This window comes from Sapajus apella, unplaced genomic scaffold (assembly GCF_009761245.1).
Source record: "Sapajus apella isolate SASKATOON/1434 unplaced genomic scaffold, GSC_monkey_1.0 scaffold5, whole genome shotgun sequence".
Taxonomy (NCBI): Eukaryota; Metazoa; Chordata; class Mammalia; order Primates; family Cebidae; genus Sapajus; species Sapajus apella.
This window is the reverse complement of record NW_022436945.1, coordinates 33,756,464-33,776,629: the sequence shown is the minus strand read 5'-3', so window position 1 is coordinate 33,776,629 and position 20,166 is coordinate 33,756,464. Positions and strand designations below refer to the sequence as shown.

General features: G+C 37.7%; 1 protein-coding gene across 1 annotated transcript in view; it reads left to right on the top strand.

Annotated features, from left to right (window-relative positions):
• Positions 1 to 3,373, top strand: part of YIPF7 (Yip1 domain family member 7) — a 28,990-nt gene extending 25,617 nt beyond the window's left edge. The window contains 2 exon segments of the mRNA XM_032274065.1: positions 834 to 1,015; positions 2,719 to 3,373. Of these exon segments, the coding sequence (XP_032129956.1) occupies positions 834 to 1,015; positions 2,719 to 2,881 (345 nt within the window). The 3' untranslated portion in view covers positions 2,882 to 3,373.
• Positions 3,374 to 20,166: the final 16,793 nt, after the last annotated feature.

Sequence of the window (20,166 nt, the reverse complement as noted above, 5' to 3'; positions counted from 1 at the left end):
ACTACTAACTTCCTTTGACAGTACCCCTTTTATGATTTATTACCAGTAAGTTTATATAAATCAGCTTTTCATAATGTGTGGTTAATCAACCTGGCAATTGGTGTTATGAAACATATCCATGGTCAAATAAGTGCTAAAAGAAATAAGGTTAAATATATCCCATTATTTTGAGACTTATTTAGGACTTCTAAGAGTTCCTGTTGACGTTCAGGGCCTAAATTTTAGAGGTGAAATACCTAGGTTCAAAGCCAATCTCCATTGCTTAGCATTATATTACCCTGGGCAAGTTACTTATCCTCTCTGCACCTCAATGTCCTCATATGTAAAGGTGGTGTAATAGTGATACCTATTTCATAAGACCATTATGTGGATTAAGTAAACATATGTAGGATACTTAGAATGGGACCTGACATGGTAAACCCTGTAGATGTTTGCTAATTTTACTAATATACCTTGTAAATCTCTAAGACTAAAATTGATTTTTTTATTCCTCTATTCAATCACATAATTATTTAATAGATATATGGGGACAAAATATGGTCTTTCTTATGCTCTATACTTGTAATAGACAATTTATAATAAAAAATAGAAGTCTAGAAATATTCGATTTTTTGTAGCATGCTTCTCCCATCCTGACTCTAGTCAAAAGTGTTAGTTTTCAGAATCTGAATTCATATCATTGGTTGTGTTTTTCCCAGAACTTCCAGTCTCCTGATGATAGTCTTACAAAGACAACAGCACTGAACTGACTCTAAGGTGCTCTCTGCTTCATGATATTCAGATTTTCTCTTGGTGCCTATTGTGTGTTCAAACTTTTCTTCATGTTGTTTCAGGCAGGGAAAGTTCAGTTTGGTTATGTGTATGGCCTTAGTGCCATTGGCTGCCTTGTGATTCACGCCTTACTGAACCTGATGAGCTCTTCAGGGGTGTCATACGGCTGTGTGGCCAGCGTGCTGGGTTACTGCCTGCTCCCCATGGTCATCCTGTCTGGCTGTGCCATGTTCTTTTCACTGCAGTAAGTGTCTGTCTGCTGTCATTGACCCCACATGCACAATCAGAGCCAAGGTTTGCTATAGCCATGCCAAAGTTAAGTTCTTTCTGATTGTTTTGGTAGTGGAACAGGGAAAACCATGGCTCTTAAAAGCTACACATAGATTGAGAAAAGTAGGTCAGTTTTGGCTCAGGTGCTATTTCCCTTTCGATGACGTAAAAATAAATTAATCCAAGTTATCTTTAAAACTGAAGCTTTTTAAGTTGTCACATTTTTCAATGTGAACTATCGTCGTGTGTAAAATAACTACAGGAAATTTACTTGTTTGATTTTGAAGAGTAAGTTCCTGGTGAACACTGATAAATTGCTTCAGCTTTCAGGCACTCTGTCTTTAGGGCTGAAAGCAACTATTCTTTCTCAGCTGGGCTCCTTGCCGAGTAGAATTCCCAGGAATCCTGATGAGGATATTAATGTTGGAGAACTTTATAACATACATGCTCAGTCAATATGTTTTTTCTTTTTTTCTTCCCTAATTTGGCCAATTATTATGTGTAACTCAAGACAATGACTAAAAAATACAGTACATTAAATAGCTCTAGAAATTATTACCTACTAGGTATTACTCAAATCAATAAATGTAGTATTTACTTGGTGTTTTAAAAATAAGTTTGGTTCATTAATAGTCTGAGGCATTAGAAGCTATACTGTAGAGTTTTTTACTTCTTTTTCTTCGGTTCAGTTACTGGAGGTAGATATTTCTGTCATTTTCACAAATAAGAAACACAATTCCCAACTTCAGAGTCAAACCAAGATCAAGGAAGGCAGTTTAGTTTGGTGGTGAAAAGAGTGCTATGCTAGGAGTTAGGAGATCTTGACCTATTACCCACTTCACCATGCAATTTTTGTCATCACTTTATTGCTTTGAAACTGGGCAGCATACATTTCCTGAGATTTCTCTCAGCTTTTATGTCTTATTTTTCTAAATAATGCATTCTGTTTAACACATTAGGAAAGAAATTCACTCTCTACCACCCTCCCTACTTTATTCTTTTCCAAGTGACTAGACTTAACCACCTTATTTGCTCACTGGCCTCTGCAGTTACTTTTTGAAGATACCAATTGAACAAATCTATTTCAGTATTCTAAAAATATACAAAATGGAACTTCAAGGATGAGGTGGGAAGCCACACATATGTGCTTTCCTATCCCATGTGTTCCTTACTTGAGCTGTGTCAGGCTTTTTCGTGATCTCAGACAAAACCCTGGGAAGTAAATCTAGAAGTATTAGGAACTAGGCACCCCACTGCAATGTAACTCTGTCTATCTTTCTCCTCTGCTGTTGGCCAATTTTTGAAAAAAGTAGGGAAAAGGAAATCTATAGCTATAAGGAAGCGAAGATTTTCAATGCTGTATTTCAGGGAATTTTAGGAGTTAGGATTTGAATATTGACAGATGAGAGGAGAGTGACTCAGGTGATTTCTACTTTTTTTTTTTTTTTCTCTAATTCAGGTTTAACAGAAGTATAAAATATTTATCCTCTGTAATGAATTTGACTTAAAAAATGCCTAACTGGCCAAGGGCTTTTGTTCATGTATTTCATCATTTTTATTTTACCAGTGGAGAAAGTAGTTACAAGTATTGTACCAAGGATATTTCAAAGGCAACTATAACTCAATGATCTCTTTTTCTACTGGCATAAAGCAATCATCTCTTTGTCTTTGCTGCAGGGGCACCTTTGGAATCGTGTCATCGCTGGTCATCATTGGCTGGTGTAGTCTCTCAGCTTCCAAGATTTTCATTTCAGCCTTGGACATGGAAGGACAGCAGCTTCTTGTTGCCTACCCTTGTGCCTTACTTTATGGACTTTTTGCCCTCCTAACAATTTTCTAAAAACTGTTTGAGATGACATTGCAAGACTCTATTTGTTTGCTATCCAGATTATTTTGGAACTATATTAACATTCAGATTTCGTGATATGATTTCTGTTTTATTGCTTTTGAGAGAGTAATAAGCAGAGAGACAAAGCAGCACTTAAGCATGGTGCTCTAATAGCCTGTTGGTTTGAATGATGTTTTGCTTTTGAGTTTGATGCATTAAAACATTTCAAAATACTTAAAAAGGGATACGGATGCTGTACTGATCGACCCTGCTTTTCTCAATAGGTGTATTTCTGAGCTACCGTAAGTAAATAAAACCATGTTTACTAAAAGAAAATCTCTAGTAAGCCTTTTGAGAAACTTGCATGACAGCTCAAGCTGTGTGCATGTGCCTAAAAATTGCACTGTTTTGCACCTTTGGAGAGTTCAGCGGTTTTTATGTAGGATTTTATTTACCCAAAGTCTCAAAGAACCTCTTCCCTTTCAATAAATAGTTTTAATAACTTCTTTGGTATCATTAGATAATGCATTGACTCACCACTTTTTTAAGCCCTCAATTTCATCTTACTTGGTTTAGATGCCATGGTTTATTACTCTAATTTCTTTCTTATATGTATACTCAGCAACCTTGCCATTTTCTCATACGTAGGTGAATGTTACTAGAAGAAATCCCACTTATTTTATGTTTACTGTATTACCATGTCTTGAACGGCTCCTCTGTACTATCCTTGAATCCTACTACATTCTCTTAAATTTGCCTCCATGCTATCTGGGATGAATATATTACACCAATTCTTCTCCACTGAAATCCCCAACAGTCCTTTCTCATTTTCTACTGTTAGTTGATTCTTATTTTATTGCAAAACAGAAGCATCTAGAATAAAAGTGCTTGTCTTTCCCCTTTCTTCTCCCTCCACCTACATGCATCTTCACCCATATGTATTCTTCTTTTCCTCTCGTCTCTCTCTCCTCTCCACAGCCATCCCCTCCACCTGCATAACCCATATTTTCTCTTCATCTTTCATTTATATCAGCACATGAATATGTTTCAATATCTTTTATCTTAAAATAAAACTGCTTTGATTTAACATCTTTCTCTAGTTATGGCCCATTCTCTGTTCCTTTTTATTGCAAAAACTCTTGAAAGCGTTTTCTGTTGTCTCTGCTTCTACTTTATCATCTCCCATTCTTGCTATCTTACATTCTAGGAAATAATTTATCACCCTATTCACCAAGACCACCTTTGTCAAGTTAGCAACAATGTCCACATCTTGCAAACTTCACTGGTCAATTCTCAGTTTCATTTTATTTGAACCCTGACAGGTATTTACTTGATTATCCAACCTTCTTAGCCACTATGTTGAAGCACTTCTTCACTTAAATTCTAGAGTGTCACATGCTCTTGGATTATTTTCCTACCTCATAGGTAGCTTCTCCTAAGTTTCCTTGGCCGGTCTTCTTCTTTTCAGCCTTAAATCTCTCTAATCCTCCCTTGTTAGATGAGCTCATTTAACTGAATGACTTTAAAATCTAATGATCCCCAAATTTCAATCTCCATCCAATACTCTCCCCTAAGCTCTTAACATATATACACAACTTAATACTTTCATTTGATCATTAATATGATATTCTTTTTTTATTTTTAAAATTTATTTATTTTTTATTGCATTTTATGATATTCTTAGTAATAGCATATCTGAAACGAAACCTTTGACTTCTATCTTGTCCTACCCGTCCCTCTTCCATATTTTCTCATCTTTTTAACAAGAACCACAAATCACTCAGTTGTTCATTTACACAGTAGTCAGCCTTGGTTGCTCTTACTTTCATATCTGACATCTAGTGCATCAATTATTTTAACTATGTAATCAAAACGTGTCCCAAAAGTGACCATGTGTCCTGGGCTCCTTCATTGCCTGAACTACTCCCAACCACTCTGCTCTGTCACATCACAGAAGCAGTTTCCTAACTGGCTTCATGCTTTCTTCCCAACAGGCTTTTCTTTTTTCTTTTACATTTTGTATTTTTGTTTTTATTCTTTATTGTTTTATTATTATATTTTAAGTTCTGGGGTACATGTACAGATCATACAGGATTATTATATAGGTATACACATGCCATGGTGGTTTGCTGCATCCATCACTCCATCATCTACATTAGGTATTTCTCCTAATGTTATCCCTCCCCAATCTCCCCACCCCCTGCTATCCCTCTCCAGTCCGTCTTCCCCTACAATAGGCCCTGGTGTCTGATGTTCCTCTCCTTGTGACCATGTGTTCTCATTGTTCAACAACCACTTATGAGTGAGAACATGTGGTGTTTCGTTTTATGTTCTTGTGTCAGTTTGCTGAAAATGGTTTCCAGTTTCATCCATGTCCCTGCAAAGGACATGAACTCATCCTTTTTATGACTACATAGTATTCCATGGTGTATATGTGCCACATTTTCTTTATCCAGTCTATCATTGATAGGCATTTGGGTTGGTTCCAAGTCTTTCTTATTGTAAACAGTGCCACAATGAACATACATGTGCCTGTGTCTTTATAGTAGAACGATTTCTAATCCTTTGGATATATACCCAATAACAGGATTTCTGGGCCAAGTAGTATTTCTATTTCTAGATCCTTGAGGAATAGGCACACTGTCTTCCACAATGGTTGAACTAATTTACACACCCACCAACGGTGTAAAAGCATTCCAATTTCTCCACATCCTCTCCAGCATCCGTTGTCTCTAGATTTTTTAATGATCACCGTTCTACCTGGTGTGAGATGGTATCTTAAGGTGGTTTTGATTTGCATTTTAATGACCAGCTTTTCTACATACCAGTGTGATCCTTTGAAAATGAAAAGCAATTAGGTCATCCCAAGTCCCTTTCCTGTCTTTCACTCATATTTGAGTAATTAATTGAGTTTTACGCTCAGAAGCTTCCTTTTCAGAGTGGTATCCAGAACAGCAGCATTAGTATTCCTTGGAAGCTTGTTAGGAATTCAGAATCTCAGGCCCTGCCCCAGACTTCCTTAATCAGAGTCTGCAGCTTAACAAGATTCCAGATGGTTTATATGCACAACTAAGTTTCAAAAGTGTGAGACAAGAAGGTCTTGCCTGCACGATCTCACTATGTCTTGCCTTTTTGACATCATCTCCTTCGATTCTCTCTCTGGGTCACTGGTTTTATTGCTTCTTTTCAAACCACCAAGTTTATTCACCTTGGGATCTTCATACAAATTCAGTCTACTTGCAACATTTTCCCTCCAGATCTTTCATATTATTAACTTCTCTGTTCATGTTACCTCCTCAGAGAGGCCTTCACTGGCTTTCCTTTTTTCAACAGTACGCCCGTCCAGCTTTACTCAGTCCGCTCCTTGCGGTAGCTGTTACAATTACTTGAAATTATGTTTTTTATTTAGTTATTTGCTTTCCATTCTTTCCCCCAACTCCCCGGGAAATAAACACTCTGAGGCCAAATAAATTGTCCATATGAAACAGTTCCTGATAAGGAGTAGGAGACTAACATTTATTTATTAAATTAATGAATAAATAAACGAGGCTGGGATTAGACATTGGTCACTATGGTGAACCAGACAGTTGAAGGTTGCAGACTTAATGGAAATACATTGACAGTGGAGAAAAATAAACAGTAAGCAATCAATTAATATGAGAAAATTACAAAAGTATGAGAAGAATTCTAAGGTAGGAGTATGTGGAAAAGAAGGCAGGATTGTAGTAAATGTCAGGCGTTATGGACTAATCACCCATTAATAGACATGTTAATTAGCAAAGAATTTTCTTAAGTTCTTGGTCTTTCTATTTGGGCTGAGATAGTTCTACTGACATCCTTCAGGGTAAAGCGAAATGCCATTTATTATAATGCTTTCTCTATAAAAATCACCCCTTTGTTAAGAAGTATACTTATGAACCGATTTTTTTTTTCTTTTTGGAAAGTGCTTTTACTTTTAAAAAGATAAAATTAAAAATTGATCTAAATTCAGGAGGTAAGTTGATGTTTTTCTGTGTATAAAATCAGAGTCATACACAGAAAAGGTTTGATATTTTTTACTATGAAAAATTAAAGTTTCTATGTTAAAAAACTACATAAACTATTAAATATTTTCTGTAACAGTAAGAAATAAGAATAAATTCTATTTAATAGTTTCTAATGACAGAATTTTGAAATACCAAAGAATTAATGTAAAAAGAAATACAGATGATTTATATGAAAATAATTGCAAAATATTAGAGGCTTATTTTAGGAAGCTTAAATTTACAAAAAGATAAACTATGTCCCTGGATGAGAAAATTGGACTTCATAAGAGAATCTCCACCAAACAAATGTGTATGTTTAATATAATCTCAATTAAAATCCAAGAGGCATTTTTCTAGGAGGTCGACAAATTGATTCTGAGGTTAATATGAAAAATTGGGCAAATATAAAATTGTGAAGAATTGGAAAAAAAATAAAAATTTATTACAATTGTGAGTTAAGTAGGTTCTTGTTCATCTCTGTAATTGAATGCTTGGTAAATAAGAAATATTTTGGAAGAATCATGGCAGGAGAAAATACATGCAGCAAGTTTTCACAATTTTGATATTTACTAAGGATTTACCATGGGCTGGCCTAGATGCTTTAAGTTTATTAACTCATGTTTAATCTTCACTATAATTTTATAAAGTGCACTTATCATCATCTCCATTTAATAAGTGAGGCTACTGAGTTACAGAAAGGCTAAATCACTTGCTGAAGGTTACACAGCCAATGGCTAGGATTTGAATCAAGGAAGTGTGATTCCAGAACCCATAATCACTATATAACACTGCCTGTAACTAAGCAGCAATTCATCTATTGTTCATTCTACGAAGTTTTATTCTTTCTTTTTGATCTTGGGCAATACTAGACAGCCAATGGGCTCTACCTACAAGGGAAAAATAATATTGTAATAAGACAGAAGAATCCATAATGTCTAAGTGGATTAAAGTGGTACCTGTATGACTCCTGGGTCCGTTTCTGAACTCTAATTGAAATGAGTGATGCATATTTAGATCTAGTTAGCATTTGCATATAAACATTTTGCAAAATATCATTATCTCCCCCAATTCCAAGAGGTGCATACATTGTATGGATTTGTGTGGAATGAAGATATTTCCTTTTAAATTTATTATATACTTTGTAAAATGTATCTGCAGTCAGTAGAATGTGTTACAGAACAAATGAGAAAGTGAAGGAAAACACATTTGGGGTACACAATGAGAAATATATCTTTTTCCTTTATCTGAGAATGTAACATTTTCATTTTTCTGTCTTTACTGGTTAGATGAAAGTTACAGATTATTGCTAAGAGTAAATGGCACATTTAGTGTCAAGAGATGGCCTTCATTTCAACAGGAATGATTGGGGACATGGGCTGAAAATAAAAGTCCTGAATTACTCAGACTCAAGTGCCCCAGTTCACAACAGTTTAACTAGGGCAGTGGCCTTTGTCACATTTGATGACAGATGCTTTTCTACTCTGCTCTCACTCCAAGTGAAGGATGCCAACTGTAAACCCACATTGACAAGCTCCTGCTCCTCTTGTTCTCAGGGCATTGTAGATTCTATTCTGTTTCTCTGAAACAGTCAAGAGTCTATAGCTTTACAAATAGGTTTTCATATTTGAGTAAAAGTATGGAATAATTTTTTAAGTTTAAAAAACCAACAAAGCTGTGTCGCAGAGAATTGTTGATGATGGTGACCAAATACATATTTTCAGAAGAAAAAAAAAGGATTTTTTTTTGTGTGTGTGAAAGTAGGATTCATGGGCTTTTACAATGCTTGTTAGCCATGCAGACTGGTGAAAGTATCTTGGACAAGGAATTTGACATAGAAGAAAAGAAGGAAAGAAGCAAAGCAGGAAGGAAGGAGAAAATCAATCCTAGGTTCTCATCCCAGCTCTGCCTGTAAATAGTTTGCTGTATTTGAGACCATTACGTAGCTTTTTGAAATTCATTTTCTTTACATGGAAAATGAAGTGAGTAATGCAGAGTTTGCAAGGGTCTTGTGAGGACTAAATAAGATGCTGCATATAAATTACCTAGCCCAGTGCCCTGCATATAGTAATTACCCAGTAAGTGGAAACTTGCCACAGCTGTAATAGATCCTCAGGGATAAGATTTTAGGAAAATCTATTTGCTTTTCCATCATATCATGAATAAAATTATGGATAAAAGATGATGACCTTAATTGATATACAGACTTAATGGAAAACAATTATTTTGGCATGGTGGTGCAACTAGTGAGGGAGATCATGTCAAGGACAGCAAAACTTTTTGTTAAGTATTACTAGAAATATTAACATAATTTTATGAATTTGAGAGAATGTCCTTTGTTGAAGTTTTATTATTTGGCTACCAAGCATCTGAATATTTTATATTGAAGGCATTTTCCACACCCTCTCTCTGATCTTTGGCAGCTAGTGGCATATGAAATAGGGCTGGCCAATTTGATCATTTTGCAGCACCTGGAATCTTGGTAAAATGGTACAAGAGCAGACGAGAAGTTAGAAATACTCACAGGAGCTGAAGGACAGATTCTGGTGGTGGTAGTAACTATGCATATGTAGCTGGGTACATATCTGTAGAAGGACTTTATCTTGAGCAAGACTTGGGCTGTGTTCTCAGTCTCTTTTGGATCATGGACTTTTCCCAAGCTCTGTTCTCTTACCTTACGGCTGATTCTGTGAACAAGACTGTATCCTTCTTATAAATCCTATTTCTTTTTTTTTTTTATTAACTAGAGCCAATTTCTGTTGTTTGCATGCAAAGACTCCTAAGGTATTGATAGACTAATGAACATTTCCTATCTTGGTATCACTAAAACTTTTGAGGGCATATTAAGTTATCCTAACAGAGAAGGTTGAAATACATGTTATTCTTTACATTATCTGAGAAGACACAACTATTATATTGTATGTAGCACAAGCAGAACACTTAGCACCTAAACTGTCACTGTAGAGGTATTTTCATCACAAAGAACAACATGGTACACGAAACTGACTGTAGTTTGTTTGACTGGAGAGATTTTTAGTAACTAGAGTGTAATTTCCAGACTCTGGGAGTTAACGAACTTGTGTATTAGTTGTCCCAGCTGCAAATCTTGTGACGCAGATTGAAGATGATATTTGTTGGTGTATAATGTGGTTTAGAGATGAGCCTTGCTAGAAGGAAAGCAGCATGTGAGGAAGAACGTGTTCAATATTTCACTGAGGCAGAATCCAGGGCAAGAGCAACAGAAATGTCAATGAATACCAGCCAATAGCAGAGCAGTCCAAGGGGCTCCTGCTGACCCAGTGAGAGGGCACACAGACCCTCAGTTGCTGCCTGTCACCAGTGGAATCATCGTCTGAAGGTGCTGCAATCTGTCTTGCATTTTAAAATGTGAACACTGGGGAATTCATCTCTGTCTAATAAAAGGTGTGGGACTTGTAGATAAACAACCATTCTAAACTTCCCTAAAAGGGATCATTTATTGAACAGACAGGGGTGAGAGAAGCCAGTACAACAAGTATAAGCAAGGTTGTTCTTCTGTCAAAGGCATATTAGAGGAACTTTTACAGAATGCTTTCGAATTTCTGGGATTTGCTTAGAATGCGGTTGTTTAGAGAGGCCCCAATATGCCATTTTGTTCCCGTGTTTAATATTCTTTATTTGCCCAGGGAGCTTGCTGGAGGGAGTCCAAAAAACATATAGAATATGCAAGGAAATTTTTATTCCTATAACTATTTTTGTCAACACTGGCTACAAAAGCATTTACTTTATATATATTTGGATATGACCCTGGGCTTGTCCCATGCAACAAATCATAGAGCCTGGCCTATTGCTTTGCATACCTATAAACTTTGCCCTATGTATCTGCCCTGGATCATCCCTGCTATCAAGAAGCATTGCTTAATTAAAACAATAAATCTGAAGTGTAAATAACCTTCCCTGATGAATCATATACATTAATGTTAACTTAATCTTATTAGAAATCAACTTTCAGCAAGATTTCCCAAGTTAAATTCCTTTCATCAAAACTCTTTTTTAACCTCTCATCATTCATAAACTTGGATAAATATACCCTCTAAATAGCCATTAATATTTGTTTAAACATTATATTTTAATGGATTTTTATTTTTAAATAATGAGAGATTTTATTTACTAATTTTTGCTTTCAGTCATGACTTGAACTAATCTTGAGAAAATTCATCTTAACGTGAGCAGACTGAACTCATCCAGAATATTTTTAAATGTTATTAAAACCATCTTGGTTCCAGCACACAGCTTCATAACACTTCAGAATTAGTACCCATTTGGTTGTGGAAAACTCCTAAGTGACCCAGAACTGCCAAAACCAGGCTTCTGCCTCATTGTTGGGTGTATATACAATCCCCTGGGTCAGTTGTGTCTTTTTTTCAGACTCTTCCACTCAGACTTTCTACTTTTTTTTCTTTACATGAATAGAAGGAAAAAAATATTATTATGTATATAATAGGTTTGAAGGAAGGAGCTAAAGAACTAATATATAATAGGTACCTATTACTTCAGTGCTTTATATAAAGTGTCTCATTTTACCATCAGAAAAAGCAATGAGACATTATATTAAAGAAGAATCTAAACTAAGAGAATATGATGCCCTTTTCCCATGGCATCCTGTGTCTACTCCTATTGCAGATATTATCACACTGTGTTGAAAAATCTACTTATTTGTCTGCAACATCCATGAAGTTTAAGTGTCTTGAGTATACCATATTCTATCAGCTTGCTGGGACTTCCATCACAAGTACCACAGACTAGGTGACTTGGACAATGGACATTTACAGTCTCACAAGTCTAGAAGATAAAAGTCTAAAATCAAGGCGTTAGCAGATTTGCTTTCTTCTGTGGCCTCTCTCTTTGGCTTGCGGATGGCCACCTTCTTGCTGTATCCTCACATGCTCTTTCCTCAGACTCTGATTAAATTAATGTGTTAGTGCAATGCATTAATATCTGCCCATATGATCTCATTTTACTTTATTTATCTCTTAATTTTTGTATTATGTTTATTATTATTTTGAGACAGAGTCTCGCTGTAGCCCAGCCTGGAGTGCAGTGATGTGATCTCGGCTCACTGCAACCTCCGATTCCAAGATTCAAGTAATTCTCATGCCTCAGCATCCCAAGTAGCTGAGATTACAGGCGCCAGCCATCATGACTGGCTAATTTATGTATTTTTGGGAGAGACAGGGTTTCACCATGTTTGTCAGGCCTCTTTCAAACTGCCGACCTCAAGTAATCTACCTACCTCAGCCTCCCAAAGTGCTGGGATTACAGGCATGAACCACAATTTACCTTTTTTTAAAAAATTATGCTTTAGATTCTGGGATACATGTGCAGATCATGGAAGATTGTTGCATAGGTACATTCCTGGCAAGGTGGTTTGCTGCCTACATCACCCCATCACCCATACCTGGTATTCTCCCCACGTTATCCCTCCCCATCCTTTCCCTTACTGTCCCTCCTCTGTTCCCCTGCAATGGACCCCAGTGTGTGATGCTCCCTTCCCTGTGACCATGTGTTCTCATTGTTCAACACCCACCTATGAGTGAGAACATGCAGTGTTTGATTTTCTGTTCTTGTGTCAGTTTGCTGAAAATTGTGGTTTTCAGGTTCATCCATGTCCCTACAGAGGACACGAATTCATCATTTTTTATGGCTGCATAGTTAGTATTCCATGGTGTATATGTGCCACATTTTCTTTGTCCAGTCTATCATTGATGGGCATTTAGGTTGGTTCCAGGTCTTTGCTATCATAAACAGTCCCACAATGAAAGTACATGTGCATGTGGTTTCATAATAGAATGATTTATAGTTCTTTGGGTATATACCCAGTAATGGGATTGCTGGGTCAAATGATATTTCTATTTCTAGACCCTTGAGGAATCACCACACTGTCTTCCACAATGGTTGAGCTAATTTACACTCCCACCAATAGTGTAAAAGTGTTCATATTTCTCCATATCCTCTCCAGCATCTGTTTTTTCCAAATTTTTTAATGATCGCCATTCTACCTGGTGTGAGATGGTACCTCAATGCAGTTTTGATTTGCATTTCTCTAATGACCAGTGATGATGAGCATTTTTTCATGTTTGTTGACTTCATATATGTCTTCTTTGGAAAAGTGTCTGTTCATATCCTTTGCCCACTTTTGGATGGGTTTGTTTGGTTTTCTTTCTTGTAAATCTGTTTTAACTCTTTGTAGATTCTATATTAGCCCTTTTTCAGATGGGTAGATTGCAAAAATTTTTTCCCATTCTGTTGGTTGCCAGTTCACTCTAATGATTGTTTCTTTTGCTGTACAGAAGCTCTGAAGTTTCATTAGATCCCATTTGCCTATTTTGGCTTTTGTTGCCAATACTTTTGGTGTTTTAGTCATGAAGTCCCTGTCTATGCCTATGTCCTGAATGGTTTTGCCTAGGTTTTCTTCTAAGGTTTTTATGGTGTTAGGTCTTATGTTTCAGTCCCTAATCCATCTGGAGTTAATTTTAGTGTAAGGTGTCAGGAAGGGATCCAGTTTCTGCTTTCTGCACATTGCTAGCCAGTTATCCCAACACCATTTATTAAACAGGGGATCCTTTCCCCATTGCTTGTTTTTGTCAGGTTTGTCAAAGATCAGATAGTTGTAGATGTGTGGTGTTGCTTCCAAGGCCTCTGTTCTGTCCATTGGTCTATGTCTTGTTTTGGTACCAGTGCCATGCTGTGTTGATTACTGTTGCCTTGTAGTATAGTTTGAAGTCCAGCAGCATGATACCTCCAGCTCTGTCCTTTTTGCTTAGGATTGTCTTTGTTCTTTTTTCTTAGGATTGTCTATTCAGGCTATTTTTTGGTTTCATATGAAGTTTAAAGTGGTTTTTTCCAATTCTGTAAAGTAGGTCATTGGTAGCTTGATGGGGATAGCATTGAATCTATAAATTAGTTTGGGCAGTATGGCCATTTTCATCATATTGATTATTCCTAACCATGAGCATAGAATATTTTTGCATCTGTTTGTGTCTTCTCTTATTTCCTTGAGCAGTGATTTGTAGTTCTCCTTGAAGAGGTCCTTTACCTCCTCTGTTAGTTGTATTCCTAGGTATTTTATTCTCCTTGTAGACAATTTACCTCTTTAAAGGCCCTAGATCCAAATGAAGTAACATTCTGAGTTACTGAGGATTAAAATTTCAACATATAAATTTCGGGGTGCAGGGAACACAGGCAAGCCTATAGCATTGTCCATATCGAATCATTTTTATAACTTCACCATCAAGCATCGGAAAGGATGCATATTGGACACTCAGTGAAAGAAGGCCAATGCCAAAATTAATGCTTATTTCTATCATACAATCTTTTTATTCAAGTCATTTTCTAATCTCTTGCGCAACCTGCTACAGTTTTGTTTTTTTTTCCCCATACTTTTTATAACTCTCTGCACTTCTTATCATAGGATCTCTCAGGAAACCTGGCCACTATTGTCAATTCCTTTCCTCTCTGACACATGGCCCACTCCCCTTCTTGAATCTGGCCTGCTTGTACCTAATTTGACTAATAGCATAGCTGAAAATAACGTTGTGAAACTTCTGAGCCCAGCCTTTAGGAAGTCTGGCTGCTTCTCCTTCTTGGCTCTTGAAGTCTTGAACTACTTTTTAGGAAGTTCAGGCTCCTCTGCTGAAATGAGACTCCACATAGAGGAGCTGGAAACTGAGGTGCTGGAAACATCAGTGAAGGCAACACCCTGGACAGATAATGCCTACCTTGAGTAAATATACTGATAGAAACTCTGACCAGAATTACCCTCTCCCTTGAACCCTCTCCCTTGACAACACAACTACTTCTAGGCCCATTTGACTTCACTGAAGCCCCTGCTTCCAATTTACCATGTTGAAGATGGAAAGGTTATCATAACAATAGGGAATTATTTTGCACTAGCCCAGTATATACAGTAGGCAGCGAGGGCAGTCTTCTCTTCTGTCCTTTCCCAAGATGTAAACTGGCTCTGTCCTAAGGAAACTCCAAGCCTCTAAACAATTTAATAAAACTAATGCATTTTTAGGGCAACTTTTGCACTTTTAACAAAAAACCGATTTCATGTAATTTGAAATCTATTCACTGGAGCAACCATCCACAGAGTAGTTCTCAACTATTCTTGAACCTGAAATGCCTGTTCAGAAGCAATTGGTACTGTCAACATTTCTTGTACGATTTTAATGAGAAAAAAAATTAAAAGCAGATTCTCCATACGGCTGGTCATTAATCATTGCAACGATAGCTGGGAAGTAAATTAACTGATACTATAACCTCTTCCCCTTCAGAAGCTAAGTAATCATAAAGGTACCACAGGAAAATTGGTTACATCTGAACACATTTCTAAGGAAGGGATGATAATTAAAAATGTTAAAAAATCAAAGTTTTAAACATTTATTTTAAATATAAGACAAGCTGAGAACTTCAAGCATAGAGACAGTGCTACAATTCTCATCTTTTCGTGTCACTTCCTGTGTGCTGCTCAGGCCATGCCATTTCCAGCTACAGGACACCCCTCTGCATCCACTGAAAGCTTCGGATTCTTATTTTGTCCTGCTCTTTGTGCAAATGTTGGAGTAATCCCAAAGGACCTGCAGATCTGTGTAGACTAAATGTCCCACATCCAGTCTTCCAAGCATCTCCATGACTGCAGCACCCAATACCCCAACTACACTCTGGACTTTTCTGTTTCCTAGAATTGTTTCATCCTGAAAGAAAAATCACTTTGGGATTCTCAGTCCCTCGATTCCTTCATTTTACTTCAGTGTTCCTCTCCCATATAATTTTTGTTTCTATCCAGGGCAGATATTATGGTGTGACGCTCTCAACTCCCTAAGTCTTTTGCCCTTCTGCCAACCTGTTTTGCTAAACCTTACACAGCTTAAACAGAAACAAACTCTTGGCTTCCTAATTCCCTACTTGGTCTGATGGGAGCTGCTGGAAAACTGTTGAATCACACAACCATATAGATAGTTTGATTTCAAATTTATAAGCCAAAATGTCAAATAAATTTTCAAAGCAATTCAATAAGTAAAACATATTTATTATAGAAATCATAAAAGCAGACAAACAAACAAAAAAAGTGTGGAGAAAAAAAGCATCCATAATGCCATCACACAGAAAAATGGCTATCAACTTTTGGTGCTTTTCCTTCCAGCCTTATTTTTATGCATGCAACAGGAATAATGTTCATGTTATCTTACAAAATTCCCCTTAATATTATAAAATGCACTTAGCTAATGTCAAAGAATTGATTTCCAATGTCTAATTTTTCATGACTCCATATCATTCCTCTTTTTAGGCATTCTATTATTTATCTTTAGCTTTCCCTTACTGGTGGCTATTTAGATTATTCCTAACCAGAAACTCTAGCTTTTTACTTAGAATGAGTTTCTAAAGATAGAACTAAGGATCTAAAGAAAATAATAGTTTAAGGTTTTTGTTGCACTTTGACAAATCACCTTTGAAAAAAATGAGAACAATAGATTCCAATGACAGTGGAAGTAAGAACAACTGTTTTGTCCTGTACTTAGCACACTGAGTAACTTATATAACCAATGTGATCATACATGATCAGTGACCAAAGTAGCACTGATAGCACTTAAAATTCTCTGAGTAAAAATCAGATATATTTGTGTTTTATCTCTTTGCTTACTAGCAAGATTAAACTTCTCACTTTATAAGTTTCATAGCATTAATTATTTTTTTGAATTACCTGTTCACAGTTTTAAAGTAATCATTTGAACTATTCCTGGCCATCCCATTTCCAATTCCACAACTTCCAAGTTTGCTTCCTACATTTTAGATGGTATTTAGTCTGTCTGGCAAAAATATTCCCTCTTGTTTATCCCGGCACATCATCTTCTGTACTGTGCTGCTTTATTTATGGACAACTCGGAATCTTTTCCCCATATTTTGCTTGTTACTTTGTATCACGTGAGCTAGAACCCTGGGAATTATATTTACCTAAATTACACTAGGTGGATTTCAGGTAAGATTTCAATAATCTTTTATGCAATATGTGATGGACCAAGAAGAAGCAGGAACCATCATTCCTTACAAGCAGCAGTGGCCACACATATGGGTTTTGGCAGAAGGCAAATGTGAGGCTTTTCTACCTGGGTGTTTTCCTGCTTGCCTTCCAAGGCAGCTGAGATTATCACTGGCATTTTTCTACAAGATGCATATAAATTAAACTCTTGCATGCTAGCAGTTTCCCTGTAAGGAGTCCAGCTCCACTTTCAAATTCTATGTGTAATCTTTCAGGCTAAACCCCAGGCAAGTACAAGTGTGGAGAGGCGTCCTAGGGGGAGGTTGCTTTCCCCACGCCAGACTTGTTGCACTACCAGTCCATTGTAGTTTTCTGGAGGGGACTCTATTCAAGGAATCCGGCTCTCCAGGACTAGCTATGCTCTTTCATGGAGGGATTTTTATTAGGCCGAAGGAGTCTTCAGCACTTCCAAGGCACCTTCTCCCAGACCTTAGTAGAGGACTTGCCCAAGGCACTTCTCTCCGTTTTGACTCCATACCTTCCAACTCCTATTTTTCCCCTGTGACTACCCAATAGCTTCTTGCCTGCTACACAGGTACAGCCAATTTATCAAGACAGGGGAATTGCAACAGAGAAAGTTTGATTTACACAGAGCCCACTGAAAGAGAGACCATAGTTTTATTACTCAAATAAGTCTCCCCGAAAATTTGGATACTGGGTTTTTTTTTGTTTTGTTTTGTTTTGTTTTTAGGTTTTTTAAACCCGCTTTTATTGATTCATTGTAAGTAATACAAATGTTCCAAAAATATAAACAGACACTTAATGGCATCCTACATTTCATGTTTTTGAATACAACAAATTTATCAAACCGTGAATCTGTAAGCAACATAGTCAGAATCCCATAGCCCAGTCACAGTGGAAAGCAGATCCCCTACCCTCCAAATGGGATCTTGAAGGGGGAAAGTGGAGTGAGATGGAACATGATAAGCAAAGAAGCTCATAAGGCTCAAAGAGGAGGGTCTTCTCCAGGGTGAGGTCCTACAACATTAAAAGAATGGAGCAGCTGCCCGATCCCTGGCCTCCTCTTCCATGGCTGAATGTAGATATTTACCAGCATTTAGAAAAAAAGGGAAAAAGAAGTAACCCATTTAGAAAAAAGGGACCAAGAGAGAACAGTGGTTATGGAACCCACTGAGGACCTGAAGGGGAAAATGCACTTACTTTCTCATGTGCTTGGCTTGGCTAGGACACAGGGTGCTGGACAGCCTTCTGAGAGAACTTCCTTTCTAAATGAAGCCTCAGGAATAGGTAGGGCAGCAGAATAGAATTAGCATCCATTTCCCAGGGAAAGACTGTCTTTAGACTTCCCATGCTTTTAGCACAAAGCAGCGTCTGGGCCACTGTTACTAGAGGTGAGTTTATACATTTACAAAATGCTTAAAATCTTTGGGAAGCAGGAGGGAGATAAATAGAAGGTCCCAGGTTAACAGAAGGCAAATTCACTCAACCTCTCTAGTAAGGGACCCATGGGCCTACAGAGTGTCCCCTCTACAATGTGCAGAATGGAAACCCTTATGTGATCCTTTTCCAAACTGCTCATGTGTCCAAAGCTCCCCCATGAGAGGGACATGAACATCAGGCTTTTGATTTAGAAGCCCAATCAGAGAGACACACTGTGTCCCTGAAGAGGCACCTTTAAAAACCTGAACCTGGCAGGTAGGCAGATTCCTGGCATGGTTTGAATTGGTGCTGACTAGGCATGGTGACCATTGCCCCTCAAAGACCAGTCTCAAGTGGGAGGAGCTGATGGTGGAAAGCCCTAGAACAGAGTCTGGGATGAAGTGGCTTCCTCCCTGTCTTGCCTTCCAAAATTGAGTCTGGCCTGATTTCCTCTGGGGAGCCAATTTTACAATCATGCCTTGCCCTGACACATGGTGAAACTGGAAACCTGACAGCAAATAATGACTAGGCTAGCTCTAGCCCACATGAATGGACCCTGCTTAGGTTTGGCTGAGTTGCTTCTCTGGGGAAAGTGGGAGGGGCATTGCTGTGGAGAAGTTGCAGGTGGGCAGGCAGGGTTCTGATGGGAGTAAGGCCTAGAAAGCAGTGCTTCATACAGATGCAGCAGGCACACTCCCACCAAGTCATCCTATTTGGGGTAGGGGACAGGGAGTAGAGAGTGCTCACTGGTTGAGTCAGAGATGAAATCAGAGGAGGTCAAAGTGTGTTAGTCTCGCTGTCTTCTGTTCCTGGGTTGGTCAAAGAACTGGTTGAGCCAGGTTGCCTACCTGAGCGGCACCAGCTGGTGTATCAGAATGCAGGATCTGAAAAATATTTCAGGCATCAATCTTAGGTTTCACAATAGTGATGTTATTCCTAGGAACAACTGGGGAGGTTCAGAACCTTGTGGTTTCTGGCTTTATGACTCCTAAGCCAAAATTTTTAATCTTATAGCTAATTTGTCAGTCTTACAAAGACAGTCTGGTTCCAAGGCAAGAAAGGGGTTTGTTTCAGAAAAGAGCTGTTACCATCTTTGTTTCAAAGTTCAACTGTAAACTAAATTCTTCCAAAAGTTAGTTGGCCTATGCCCAGTAATAAACAAGGGCAGCTTGGGAGGTTAGAAACAAGGTGGGGTCAGTTAGATCAGATTTCTTTCACTGTCATAATTTGTGGAGTCCCTCCATTTGGATCACAAATCTGTAAAGAGGCAGAAGCCTTTTGTTTGGGACTCCTGATAGCATGCTCACAATCTGGGCTGCATCCACCTGATTCTTTCCCAGTTGCATTTGTAGAGGAAAAGTGAAGCACCGAGGAGCCAGTGTCTGCTTATGCTCAGCCCTGTGATCTTGGTTTCCCTGGGCTATGTTATGCTGTGTTAAATCTCTTTCCATATTAAATATCTAGAGATGTTTCTTTTGCTCTGATAGAAAGTTTATTGAATCTATTACTTTTAATAGCAAAAACAGCAATTACTTTTACACCAAGCTAACAGTATTTCTTTTTCATCCACTTCACAGGGAAAAATGCTGCATTTCTTCCTCAAGGTTAATAATTCATTCTCTCAGTTATGTATTCATTTAAACATGTTTCCTGCCTATCTGGTACTATGTATAATCACGGGCACTGTGTTAGTCCCTAAGAATACAAGATGAAGAAGACCTGGTCCATGCCTTCAAGGAGTTATTATCTTATTCAGGAGAGATAAATGGACACATAATTACAATTCACATGCTAACACAGGGAGCTGTTGGGAAGAA